Below are 14336 nucleotides of genomic sequence, written 5' to 3'. Positions count from 1 at the left end.
AAAATTGAATATTTTTATTATTTTTTAAAATTTATTTTCAAATATTTTAAAAATAAAATCTGATGTGGAATTTTTTTTTTTTACACCTGGCCATTTAAAAAATAAAAAATGAAAAAAATGCCAAATCAGCGCCACGTAAGCGAATTTGCTGAGTTGGACTGGGGAGGGGTGTTTTCTGGAAAAAAAAAAGTTTTACAAGGATGCAAATCAAACCGAAAATTTTACAGGGGCGAAAACCGGAAATGACCTATATTACAGGGGTGAAAAACACTATTAACCCTATAAGAAATACTAATAATGATTAAATTCTATATTAATAATTTCTGCATCGAAACCTCTTAGTCCTGATCTTTTTTAGTTTCCTTAAAAATTATTCTCGGATGGTTGCTCTTTGAAATTCACTTGGACCTTCTTGTATCAAAAGAAAACATATGTCGAGGATTCTAATATATATAGTTCAGTATTGGTAAAAAAATATTTGTTATTCAGTAAAGTCTAATATTTGATCCTTACGAGCGGAGTAAATTATTTAGTCTTTGGTTTGAATACTTGGATTGATTGGAATCTTTCTTCTAATTGTGTTAAACAAAAACATGTTAATTGGTCTTTGTTGTTCGGATTGTTGTCCGTCAAATTTGAAAGCAGATAAATTTATTGGTCTTTTCTCATATCTCTAATATTGAACATAATTCGATATTTTTAGCATGGTTCAATTCATTTTACAGCAGTCGAATAGTAATCCTTGTTGATATCTCATGGAGTAAACCTCATACTAATTATGTTAAACTTAACATTGACGAGTATCATTATGACAATAGGATCGGTTATACTGATCTAGCCAGAGATTCTAATGGAAATTTCATCATAGATTTTCACACTAACGTTGGTTCGTGTAGTGTTGTTTTTGGCAGAGTTTTGCACTATTTGCTTAAGAATAGTGGTTGTCTACATTTAGCATTGTGTCTATTATAAGGTGTTAGTTTTGGCATGGTGAATATATATAATTTTTTATATAAGTTATTATAATTATTAATTAAAATTTGGTTTTTCAAAAATAATTATTAATTAAAATTTTAAAAGTTTGAACGCCCTAACTCCGAGTAGTGGCAACGCCACTGTACATGGTGACTTCCAAAAGAATTCACATGTCTCCTCCTTGGCACAATGCGTACCAATACAATAGTCACTAGCCGATACCCAGACATGTCAAAGGGTTCGACCATCACTGCTGACAACCAAAAACAAAAGCGGCATCATTAGCCCTCAACCACTAGTAAGAATGAGATTTAACTTTCTCCAAGAGTTGTAAAGAGGAACTCTGAGAATTATTAAATAACCTATTATTATGCTCATTCCAAACTAGCCAAATACAAAGAAACCAAATTAACTGCATAAAAGATCGACGCTCCCTCAAGCCACCAACGTAGTTTGTAAAATGAATAAAATGATCAGGAATACGCTGATGGTCTACACCAGAAACGCCTATCCACAAGCCAACCTGCTGCCAAAGAGAACTAGATACATCACATGGAGAAACAAATGTTGAGCCATTTCGACATGTCCACATCCCACCAAGCAAGATGTGCTTAAACCTATAATGATGTCGCTGCCAAGAAGGTTTTCTTTTGTCGGTAACCTGTCACGGAGAAGCCGCCACGCTAAAATAGAGACCTACAGGTACCTTAGAGTGCCATATCAGATTTTTGGAAGTATGTAACAAAGGAGGATCCTGAGAAGTGAGCAAATGATAAGTTGATTGCGCTGAGTAGATCCCCACAACATCAGGAAGCCACTGCCAGCAATTTGAGACATTTACCTGCAAGAAAACGTTAGCAAGTAACATCCTACACTCATCTAACAACTCTTCCTCCCACACCCACAACCTCCTCCTCCACTGCCAAGCATTACCATCCTCCCCCCATCCAAGAGAATACATTGTTGCAACCGAATGCAACTTGTTCTCCGCCAGATCAAGCAACCGCCTAAAACGCTGACATAAAGGCACCTCTCCCAACCATCGGTCAAACCAAAATGAAGTGTCAACCCCATCTCCCACCTTTCTCGACACCATCTCCTGGAACCACCCTGCACCTTCCCCACCAACACCATCCCTAATCCTAGCCACCTCTCTCCACCAATAAGAAACACTCCGGCCCCCAATATCCAACCTCCCTGCCTCCTCCTCGTAACGAGCCACCAACACCCTATACCAAAAAACCACCTCTATCAACTAACATCCTCCAACACCATTTTCCTAAAAGAGATAAATTAAACTCTCCCAACTGCCTCACCCCCAACCCTCCAAACTCCTTTTTAAGACAAACTATATCCCAATTAATCCAAGATATTTTTCTGTGTTCCTCACTCCCACCCAAAAAAAAAAAAACAAAGATTCAATGGAAAAGATGATACCTGACAGAGCTTTTAAGAAGGAAAGAGCATAGACAGGTAGAGAGGTCAGAACGAATTTAAACAGAGTTAAGAGGCCGCTGAAAGAAAGAAAACGACTTTTCCACCCAGACAGTCTAGACTTTATCGTACGCAACAGAGGGTTTTAAAAGATAAATTCTCAACCCCAGGCCTGACTGTCCTCCTTTAAATTGAAATGTTTGGATAGTAGTACTAGTAGTAATGATGGTTTGATTGGAAAAAAATGATTTTTCAAATGAGAATTTGAAATTTATGAAAGTGTTATTGAAAAGGGTGATTATTGTGGCTGCAAATATTTGTGCTGTGTTAATTTTTGGATGTAAAAGTGTTATTGCCATGGAAAATGTTGTGACAGTTTTGGAACAAAGCAAAATGTTTCTTAGGAATGCATAGGTGATTTATTTAAAAAATCTAAATATTCAATTCAACACTTATTTCAAAAATATTATATTGTTAACAAATATCCCGGAACATATATCAAGGAACTAAAAAGGAAAATAAAAGGAAAGTAATGCAGTGAAAAACATTGAGTTGGTCGTTAAGTTGATAACATGGCAAGTAAACCCACAAAATGTTGCTCATTTAACAATCCTACATGTATAAAATCTTCTTTTCCATCCTTTCACACCATTTTTCTCCAAATTTAAAGATGATGACTTATTACACCCGACAAGCACCAAGCACACGCGTTATTTATTTATAATTTGCTTTGTATACTACATTTAACACAGATCTAGAGATAATTAATACTTCATCCGTTTCAAAATGAGTGTCGTTTTAGTCAAAAAAAATTGTTTCAAAATGAATGTCACTTTCAGTTTCCAATGCAATAATAACTTTTTCTTTTCAATTGTACCCTCCAATTAATACTCTGCACACTACTTCCAAAATATTACTTTTAAAACTAACCAATAGTTAATAAGGATAATTTGGTAAAATAACCATTCTCTTTCTTTTAATCATTGCATTTCTTAATATGTGTGTAAACACATAAAACGACATTCATTTTGAGTATTGTTTACAATAGTCACTTTTATAGATTCCTAAAAAAAAAAGTTACTTTTATAAAGCCAAATTTCAGGAAAATACTTGGGTGACATAATGTCACCGTGACATTAAATCTGGGCCACACAAAGGTGTTGTGTTGTGTGGCCCAGATGTGTTGTATGTGTTGTGTGGCCCAGATGTTGTGTGGCAATGTGTGTTGTATGGCCTAAATTTAATGTCACGGTGACATTATGTCACCCAAGTGCTTCCCCAAATTTCACGTGAATAACAACTTGGTTAGCTTTTCTTGTTTCCTAATAATTGAATACCTCTACCAATGTGTAAGTCTTTTTTTAACTTATTTTAGTACAATAATTGAATACCAACTTGCTCAAAAAATTACTAAACAAAGACCAAGGGAAACTCAGTCTTCCACTAACAGCATAGATAACAAAACAAGGGGTAAACTGTAGTCTTCATCTCACACAAAGTAGTCTTCATCTTATAGAATAACAAAAAATCTCAAAATGGCAGAAATAGCAGTGTCTTTTGCTATTGAACAACTGCTTCCATTGTTAACCAATGAAATCAAACTACTCAAAGGTGTTCACAAAGAATTTGCAGACATTAAAGATGAGTTGGAAAGCATCCAAGCCTTCCTTAAAGATGCTGATAGAAGAGCTGCAATTGAAGAAGACAACACTGGTGACGGAGTCAAAATATGGGTGAAACAGGTTCGGGAAGTAGCTTTTCGCATAGAAGATGTCATTGATGATTACATGATCCATGGGGGACCGCAGCCTCGTGATCCTGGATGCGTATCTGTACTCCATAAGATTGCTCACTTTCTCAAAACTGTGACTTCTCGCCGTCAAATAGCGTCTGAGATTCAAGACATTAAGTCATCTGTTTGTGACATCAAAGAAAGAAGTAAGAGATATGACTTCAGAAACCAACCTGTTATTGAACAAGGATCAAGCGGCTTAAGAGAAAACCAAAATGCTAAATGGCACAATCCTCGAATGGCTGCCTTATACATTGATGAAGCTGAAATGGTAGGCTTTCAAGCACCCAAAAATAGATTGATTGATTGGTTGGTAAAGGGAAGAGTGGAGCGTACTGTCATCTCTGTGGTAGGAATGGGAGGGCAAGGAAAAACCACTCTTGCCAAAAAAGTCTTTGACAGCAAAGAAGTTGTGGGACACTTTGATTGTCGTGTGTGGATCACGGTGTCACAAACATACAACATAGAAGGGTTGCTGAGAGGCATGTTAAAGGAGCTTTACAAACAAAAAGGAGATCATCCTCCTCAAGATATCTCTAAAATGGATCGAGGGTCATTGATTTCTGAGTTGAGAAACTACTTGCAGCAAAAGAGGTATGTTTTTGTATTTGATGACGTATGGAACATAAGTTTTTGGGATGACATTGAATATGCTTTGATTGATAATACAAATGGGAGTAAGATTTGTATTACAACAAGAAATATGGATGTTGCCATATATTGTAAGAAATCTTCTTTTATTGAAGTGCATGAACTGCAACCTTTATCAAAAGAACAATCTTTTGAGTTGTTCAATAAGAAGGCATTCCGATTTGACTTTGATGGATGTTGTCCAAAAGAACTAATGGATGTCTCTTCAGAAATTGTTAGGAAATGCAAAGGTTTACCACTAGCGATTGTGACCATCGGTGGTCTTTTATCCACAAAAGAGAAAAATGCATTGGAATGGCAGAAATTTAGTGAAAATATGACTTCAGAGCTACAGAAGGATTCTCATTTGACCGGGATAAGCAAAATTTTAGGTTTCAGCTACGATGATTTGCCTTTTTATCTTAAACCATGTTTCTTATATTTTGGAATATATCCAGAAGATTATGAAGTTGGATCGAAGAGACTGATTCGACAGTGGGTAGCTGAAGGATTTGTGAAACAAGAAAGGGGGTATACTTTGGAAGAAGTTGCAGAAGGATATTTAACAGAGTTGATTCATAGAAGTTTGGTTCTAGTATCCTCGGTTAGATTTGATGGAAAAGCTAAAAGTTGTGGTGTTCATGATCTGATACGTATGATGATCCTTGAAAAGTGTGAGGATATAGGTTTCTGCAAGCATAGTAGTGAAGATGATCATTCATCTTTATTTGGAATCATTCGACGCCGTTCATTAACGACCTTTTCCAAAGATTTTCCGACATGTAGTGAAAATTCACAAGTTCGGTCACTATTTATTTTCAAAAATAGATCACAAGATCTGGACGACGACCACTTCATCAGGAGAATCTTAATAGAATACAGGCGGTTGAAGTTGCTTGATATTGAAGGTGCTTTTTTTGCTGAGCTTAATGGGAATATGGGAAGTTTGATCCACCTGAACTATTTAAGCTTCTTCGGTTGTAATGCTGAATCTGTAGACCCTAAAATTCTGGAATCGATTGGCATGCTCCAAAACATTGAGACCTTGGATCTAAGAGGTTTTCGTGGGTTCTTATATCTGCCAAAGGAGATTGGCAATCTTAGAAAGCTACGGCATCTTCTGGGAAACTGCATGATTTTGTTACAAATGAAGCATGGTATAGGAGGCATGGAATCTTTAGAAACATTGAGTGATGTGTGGATAGATGAGGATGGAATAGAGTTGATTAGAGAGCTAAAAAATCTAAAGAAGTTAAGGAAATTGGGTTTGGCTAATATTCAGAGAGAGCATGGGAGCGCTTTATCTTCCTTATTGAAGGAGTTGCGACACTTGGAGAAACTACACATCAAGTCAAAAACATCAAGACGTGGTATTTCAGGTGGTGTTATTGATATCCATTTGGAATCACCCCCGCCAATGCTTCAAATTCTTAAACTGAATGGAGCGTTAGGGAAATTTCCAGAATGGATTCTTCAGCTTCAAAATCTTGTTAAGTTGGAGTTAGTATACTCCAGATTTATTGATGTAAACTATTTAGAAAATATGTCAAACTTGTTGTCTCTCTCAATCAAGAACAACGCTTGTATTGATGAAAGTTTACATTTTCATAATGGAGGGTTTCAAAATCTAAAGGAACTATACATTACAGGCTTGCCTTACTTGAATTCGATCGTCATTGATAAAGGAGCATTACCTTCTCTAAAAAAGTTTCAGATATCTCGTATCCCCAACCTAGAGACGGTTCCTGCTGGCATCCAGTACTTAAAAAAGCTTGAAGTTCTCGATGTTTTTGAAGTTCCCCATGTAGAAATGTATCCTAAACTTTAAGGAGAAAGCATACATCGTCCAACTTCAAGGGGGAGAACAGGTAAACATTTTCTTCCATATAATTGAGAAAATATATTGGCAACATTTTTTGTTCTGTTATCATTCAGCCGCATACAAGTTTATTCTCTCCTAAAATAATTTCTCTATTTCGCCTCACTTTACTTTTCTTCTAGCATATGCTATGTTTTTTATTTTAATGCTACAGTATTTGAAGGTTTTTATGGCGGTGCGTCCTAACAAGCTATTTCATTGTAACCCTTTCATTTCTGAGCTGTGTAATAGTTTGTTGTTAATTTGTATTCTGTAGGTAGTTTGCTTCCAGTGTGATGGAAGCTGATTTCTCCAAGTGGACTTAACAACAGTGGCATCTTTTTGTTCATGCTTTGGCACTTCTGTTCCCAGTGAAAAAAATAATAATGTGTTGTCTTTCTTTAATGTAACATCAAAGTTATTGATTGAAGATACTTTCGTGATTTTATTTGAGATTTGAGTTGTTTGTGATGTATCATGTATTCAATGTATTGTGAGAGCTTTCCTTTCAATTTTTGCGTTACTAGATTTTATTTTTCTGTTGATCTCCCTTCTATTTAAGAATAAACAAAGTGAAGTTTTATGTAATTTATTTATAATTTTCTGTTGTACTGGATTATATGCAAAAAAAACATCAACACACTGATTTGTTATGTGATCCATCCTTAGATATTAGACATTTCACATTAAAATGACTGTAAAATTAACTTCTATCCTATCCTATAGCTATGGTGGGTAGATATCAACACTTACGTAAAATTAACTTGCTACCTCATAAGGTTAACGGTTTCCTTTCAATTCTTAGTTTACACTTTTTCATGTTTATACAAGATATATTAATTTTCAAATGCATATTCTTAGCTAATGCCGTAAGTAGGGTAGCTTAAATGTAAATTTCATCAAAGTTTAGGATTTTACCTTTTTCAATGGTAAAAAACATACCTTGAAGGGGAAATGTTTGGACCTTATTTCTGTGTTGTCTCTCTTCTATTTTAAAATAAAAAAGTTAAGTAATTTATAATTTGTTGTACTAGTGTAGCTAAGTGGTTGGACTTATTGAGCTCCGTCTAAGGACGAACCATACGGGAGAAGTTTGATTCTTAAGTTAAACAATTTTTTATTAATCTTTTCTTATCTTCCATCCGAACTCTGATTCACTAGAGCCCCTTCTCCTCGATTAACATCCACAAAATATTAATGTGTTGTGCTAGTGTTAACAATATCATTTTTGTACGAGTGTGATTGTACTATACCACAAGAAAGTAGAATATACATTTTTTTCATCGAAGAAATTGTCTATGAAAGGGGATATAAATCTTTTAAATTGCTTTGGTACAGCTAACATAGCATGGAAGAGATTGTTGAAAATAAAAAAAACATTAATGAGTAGATTTGTAAAAGAAAAATGGGTGTATTTAATTATTTTCTAAACTATTTGACTAAACAAATCCTTAGAACAGGTCGTCCGACGTCACTCAAAAAAATGTTGCTAAAATTATTTATCATTTAAATTGCTTTGGTACAGTTAATAAACCTGAAAAGTAATCATAACGAATGGTCATGTTAATCAGTGTATCGGAGTATTAGTTAAGAATATCAAAAAAGAAAATTACTATTAAAAAATATATTTTTTAAATTTTTGTTGAATTAATTATACAATTTTCAATGCAATGACTACTATATAATTTCTTTTTTTAATATCTTTAACCATTGCTACGGGTATCTCTTAGCATTTCCCAAAAATTAAATAACAATGAGAAGCACCTCTCAAAAAAACATCATGCTTACACGTAGCGCCTTAAACAATAGCTAAACTATGTTAGTTTACATTTATAGGTCCGTTGAATCATATGATTCAAAATAAGCTATAGTTCAACAAAATATATAAAAAGCCTCAACTTGCTCTTAAAAAGTATTCCTTTCACGGTATAAGGTCATATATACATAAGTCTCAAGGAATATGTACAATTTTCATATCAAATAAACACAAATCAGAAATGGCAGAAATGGCAGTGTCTTTTGCGGTTAACCAACTACTTCCATTGTTAAGGGAAGAAGCTGGTCTGTTGAAAGGCATTCACAACAAATTTGCAGATGTTGGAAAATGACTCAAAATAATATGCATCCTGGAAATGTCAAATTCGGGGCCCGAATGGAGCAGTCCGGGGCCTAAATTGTGCTTGCAGAAGGAGCCTTTGGTTACGTGAAAAATCGGCGCCCGAACAGCAGAGTTTGGTGCCCGAATTGCGTGATAGCAGAAAAAATAAAACGATTTTTTAATGGGCCGGTTCTTTTCCAATTTTTGAGGGATACTTTCCACTATAAATATAAACCTTGTATCAGATGATTATGTGTGTAGAAAACAAAACAATGTGTAGAAAACAGGGTTTAGAAGCCAACATACAAACTAGGGTTTATAGAGAATTTCTCTTGGCAACAAACACTAGGGTTGGGATTGTTTTGATTCACCTTGAACAAAACACTGTTAGGATTGAGTCTCTTGGTCACGGGAAGAGATTGGGACTGTGGGTAGAGTTAGGTTTGAAGACTAATTCTTGTAACCCTCAATATCTCTTTGTAAAGAAACTCATATCATTATAGTGGAACGGAGAGCTGCTCTCTCCCCCAGAGTAGGTCATCATTAGACCGAACTAGGTAAACAGATTCTTGTGTTCTCCTTCTTCCTTTATCTCTTGCTATTTGTTTTTGTTTGAATTATTTTGTCACCCGCTTGATTTGATTACTTGGTATTAATTTGCTCCACGCATCAAGTTTATTATTGGTGTGTTTTTTCACAACGAATTCACAACAATTGGCGCCCACTGTGGGGCAAAGGTCAAATCAATAACCAGGTATCATGGGTTCGAAGTGGGACATTGAAAAGTTTACCGGTAGTAACGACTTCAGGTTATGGAAGGTAAAGATGAGGGCAATTCTAATTCAACAAAAGTGTGTTGAAGCATTGAAGGGGGAAGCACAGATGCTTGCGCATCTGACACCTGCTGAGAAGACTGAGATGAATGATAAAGCGGTATGTGCTATCATTCTGTTTCTTGGTGATAAGGTGTTGAGAGAGGTAGTAAGGGAGACTACTGCTATATCTATGTGGAATAAACTTGATTCATTGTACATGACCAAGTCCTTGGCACATAGACAATGTCTGAAACAACAACTCTACTTTTACCGAATGGTGGAGTCAAAACCTATAATGGAGCAACTAACGGAATTCAATAAGATTATTGATGATTTGGCAACATAGATGTAAATCTGGATGACGAGGATAAAGCCTTACACCTACTGTGTGTTTTACCTAAGTCCTTTGAGAATTTCAAGGATACAATGCTTTATGGGATAAGAAAAGTTTTAGGTTTTAGCTACAAGGATTTGCCTTTTTATCTTAAATCATATTTGTTGTATTTTGGACTATATCTAGAAGCTTATGAAGTTGAATCAAAGAGATTGATTTGAAAGTGGATAGCTGAGGGATTTTTAAAAGAAAAAGGGGAAAAACTTTGGAAGAAGATGCAGAAGGATATTTAACAGAGTTGATTTACCGAAGTTTGGTGCAAGTATCCTCACTTAGAATTGATGGAAAAACTAAAAGTTGTTCTGTTCATGATCTAATGCATATGATGATCCTTGCAATGTGTGAGGATATAAGTTTCTCCAAGCATATCAGTGAAGATGGGCATTCTTCTTTAAGTGGAATTACTCGACGCCTATCAATAGCAACCAATTCCGATGATTTAATAGCATGTGTTAAAAACTCACGTGTCCGATCACTATTGCTTTTCACAAATGAATCAAATGTTTTAGAGGAAGCCATTATTAATAGAATATTGACAAAACACAAGTCATTCAAGGTGCTTGATTTTCAAGATGCCATATTGCTTATTGATTATAAAAATTTGGAAAAATATGATCCACTTGAAATATTTAAGCTTCAAGTATTCTAACATAGAAAAAACCCGATTTTTACTTCCCAAATGGATTGGTATTCTCCAAAATCTAGAGATCTTGGATATAAGGACTTCTCGTTGTTTCCATGTTATACCAAAGAAAATTAGTAAGATTCGAAAGCTACGCCATCTTCTGGGCTACAATATGTCTTGGTTTTAATTGAAGGGTATTCTAGGACGCATGGAATCACTTCGAACACTAAGTGAAGTGAAAATAAGCAATTAAGGAAACTGGGTTTGGTCAGTGTAAATAGAGAAAATGAAAGCGCTTTATCTTCATCGTTGAATGAGATGCGGCACTTGGAGAAACTACGCATTGGGTTAACACTACAAAAAAACACGTTATTTCCGGCGGCTAAATTTGGCTTATTGCGGCGGTTTTAGCCGCCGCTATTAACGAAACTGGCGGTTCCCAAAACTGCCGCAATTTTTGCTGCCACAAAGTTTAAAATGGCAGTTTAGTGCAAACCGCCATGTGAACTGCCATAATACGCGTTGGTGATAACGGCGGCTAATTTATCGAGTAAAACGGCGGTTTCAGCCGCCGTAATGTACAATATTTCAACAAAAAAATTGAAATTAGTGGCAGTTTGAACTGCCGTAATATACGATTTTTAAAGGAAAAAAGTAGCACATAGTGGCAGTTTGAACTGCCGTAATGGTCATTTCATTAAATTAAAAAAAACTGAAAATTGCACTGAAATAACACAATTACTAGTAGTAATATTAATTATTTTCATACATAAATTGTGATATTACATAACTATAAAATCTGTAACTGAATTTATATTGTATACATGCACTATAGTTGAACTTCCAACGACCTCTTCATACTTGCTCCCCCCTCTTGCAAAAAGTTGTATTCCTCATAAAGGAATAGTCCCCTGCAAGTTAAAGAGACAATCACAAAACTACTAAGCATTAAAACTAGTCACCATAGTTAGTACAATCACCATAGTATATTTCAAGAACTGCTGATGCTTCAAAATGTATAACCAAAAAAATAACATTGACATACTATGAATGGGGGATGAACATAAAGTTATCAATTCTAGCACCAGGTGACCTAAACAATATCAACACTAATAGAACAGAAACACTAAAGTTGTATGCAACAAAATAGAACACAAACTCTAAAATAATCAATATGATGACAATATAATCACTTTAGTTATAGCCAAAACATTACTTTAACTGTAATCACTTCAGATTGCAAATCCAAAACCCAATAGAAAGCAAATTCCAAGAAGAGGTAAATAACCAATACCTTAACGATCACTACCAATTGATGGACCCCCCGCTCTCTCCTAGAAACAATGGGCAAAATAATAAAACATAGTCACCTACTAGATAAGTTCAACTCAAGAAAAACAAGTGAAAATGTTGATGGAAAAATAGAAATTATAAAGGTATAGCATAATATAGGGAATTCATAAAGGTATCAGGAATACATTTCATACCTACTGCACAGTCTTCACTGTGATTTCTCACGGCAATTTTGGAGGTGCTGACAGTTGAAGGAGTTCTATACTTCTATGGGACGAGCATAAAGGAAAGTATTAAAAGTATAATATAGAATGAACTAAAGTAGTAGCTATGAAGTGAGGAAAAATAAAGCACTAAACTAGTGGTTATAAATGCTAACTAGTAAAAACATGAGCTAATATATTTACAAGCTGACAAGAACTTCATCACAGGAGAATATAACTGATACAAACAGAACAAAAAATCAAAATCCAAACACTAAAGCTAACAATTTCAGAGATCTGCAATGTTCACTGAACTAAGCAAAATCAATTACAGATCATATAAAAACAACATTAACTACTTTGACTATTAAAACATAAAGGGCTAGGAACAACTTGCCAATAATCTTTCATTTCTTGTAGTCAATTCGAACAAAACCAACCATATAAATCAACTTTTCTACATTCATTTGTGTAAACGTGAAAAGGAGAAACAATAAGTTTCAACATAATAGGAAGCAAAAGAATCCTTCTGAAAACAGTATGAACAGGTTCTATTAGATAATCATCGGGCAGGATGCATTCAAAATCAGTAACTGAAAGGAAACATAATATGTAGCATTCACAAAAACCTTTCTGAAATATATCAGTGCCAAAATCAATACAAATATCACCAAGTAACATGAGTTGTGAGAGAACCCAAAAAATTATATGTTGTGTTTGGTTCTATATTCAGCTCAAGTGGGTCTATTTAAGTACACCTTGTTCAAACTAGTAAATACATGTCAATTAGATGTAAAGCAGCAACACACAACAACATTATAACCCTGTAGGCTGTAACTACAATTTTTTTTTTTGACGTTATAACCCTATAACTACTTGCTGCAACACAAATAAGCTAATTTATGAACTAAGCAAATTTAACATGAGAATTTCATTAAAACCTAATTTTCTCATACTAATCACAATACCCATTAATCTCACATGATAATTTCATTAAAACCCATTTATCTAATATTGCATAAACCTAACGATTTTTTCAACTGAAAACTTCAAAACATGCTTCAATCTAAACAAACTCTGACAGCACGTATGGTTAGAAACAGACAAATGGAGAAACTCCTTTTTTTTTTATTTAAGAGATAACAAATCTAGAATAAAGAAAAAAAATACCCAGATCAGTATCAATTTCAATTTTTTTCTCTAAATCCAAAACAAACAAACAAAAAACCCAGAAAGAGAGAGGGAATAAATCACCAACAAAAAATCGAAAAGAACAAAGATCAATAATTTACCTGTCCAAATATTTAAGCAGCGATGATGTGTCTCTTCAAGAACCTGAATTTAACTTCAAAAACAAAGATTTAGTTAAATTTAGCTATTAGTGAAAAATTAATCTAGGGTTTCAGCAATACCTGACAACAAAAGCAAAACTACTTCAAAATAGATTATCCAGATCGAGTGTTTGGGAAGATTTGAGGAAGAGGAAGAAAAACCTTCAAAATAGATTCGTTGGTTATAGATGGGTTTGCAGTCGATTAATGAGTTCAATCCGAAAATTGGGTTTGAGAAGGAATGGGCTCGATCTGGAAAAGTGGTTCAATTAATGGGTACGATGGTTTGAGATGCAGACAAATAGTATAGAAGGGTTTGATATCTAGATCTGTGGAGTAGAAGAAAAGAGTTATGGAAAAATAAGAATAAAAGAAATACAAAAAGGTATAAAGAAAAGTAATAAAAGGATAAAGAATTAATGAAGAAAAATTGGAGGGATTTTTCCAAAAAAGGGGGAAAAGAGGATAAGTAAAATGTGAATACCGGCGGGTCAAAATGCCATAATACACGCATAAGATGTTGTTAATACTGGCGGTTCAAACCGCCGCAATTAACTGTGAATATTGGCAGCTCAAAAAACTGCCGCAATGTACCGTTTTTAGTGGCGGTTTTAAAGACCGCCATAATAAAACCGCCGCAATGGACGCGATTTTTTGTAGTGTAAAAAGAGGACATACTATTAATTGTGGTCTCCCTGCGCAGTTATTGATGACATCGATTTTCATTTTGTCTCATCCCCTCCTATGCTTCGAACACTTAATATACGTGCGAAGTTGGAGAAGTTTCCAAAATGAATTCCCAAGTTTCAAAATCTGGTAAAGTTGATGATCCAATTAAGTCTCTAGAAAATATGAAATACTTATTGTCCCTCTCAATTATCCACAGAG

At 34.7% G+C, this 14336-nt stretch overlaps 1 protein-coding gene and 1 long non-coding RNA gene across 6 annotated transcripts; one reads left to right on the top strand and one right to left on the bottom strand.

The window, feature by feature from the left end:
* The first annotated feature begins 3854 nt into the window (after positions 1-3854).
* Positions 3855-7287, top strand: LOC146938505 (disease resistance protein RPM1-like). Its single transcript, XM_085752429.1, has 2 exons — positions 3855-6699; positions 6967-7287. Exon 1 carries the CDS (start codon positions 3945-3947, stop codon positions 6657-6659), a length of 2715 nt encoding a protein of 904 aa, XP_085608555.1. The 5' UTR covers positions 3855-3944; the 3' UTR covers positions 6660-6699; positions 6967-7287.
* Positions 7288-11363: 4076 nt separating this feature from the next.
* LOC146938504 (uncharacterized) lies at positions 11364-13891 on the bottom strand. Of its 5 annotated transcripts, none has more exons than XR_015031327.1 (5): positions 13530-13891; positions 13410-13462; positions 12109-12181; positions 11916-11994; positions 11364-11532 (listed from the first exon to the last, which is right to left on the bottom strand). It is a non-coding gene; the product is annotated as an uncharacterized LOC146938504 (long non-coding RNA). The 5 variants fall into 5 exon arrangements; XR_015031328.1 differs by having other exon boundaries at positions 11916-11955; positions 13410-13452; positions 13530-13868; XR_015031325.1 differs by having other exon boundaries at positions 11916-11955; positions 13530-13859.
* Positions 13892-14336: the final 445 nt, after the last annotated feature.

This window comes from Medicago sativa, chromosome 3 (genome assembly GCF_051527215.1).
Source record: "Medicago sativa cultivar Bolivia chromosome 3, Bolivia_mono, whole genome shotgun sequence".
Lineage (NCBI taxonomy): Eukaryota > Viridiplantae > Streptophyta > Magnoliopsida > Fabales > Fabaceae > Medicago > Medicago sativa.
This window is presented reverse-complemented; position numbering and strand designations above follow the sequence as displayed.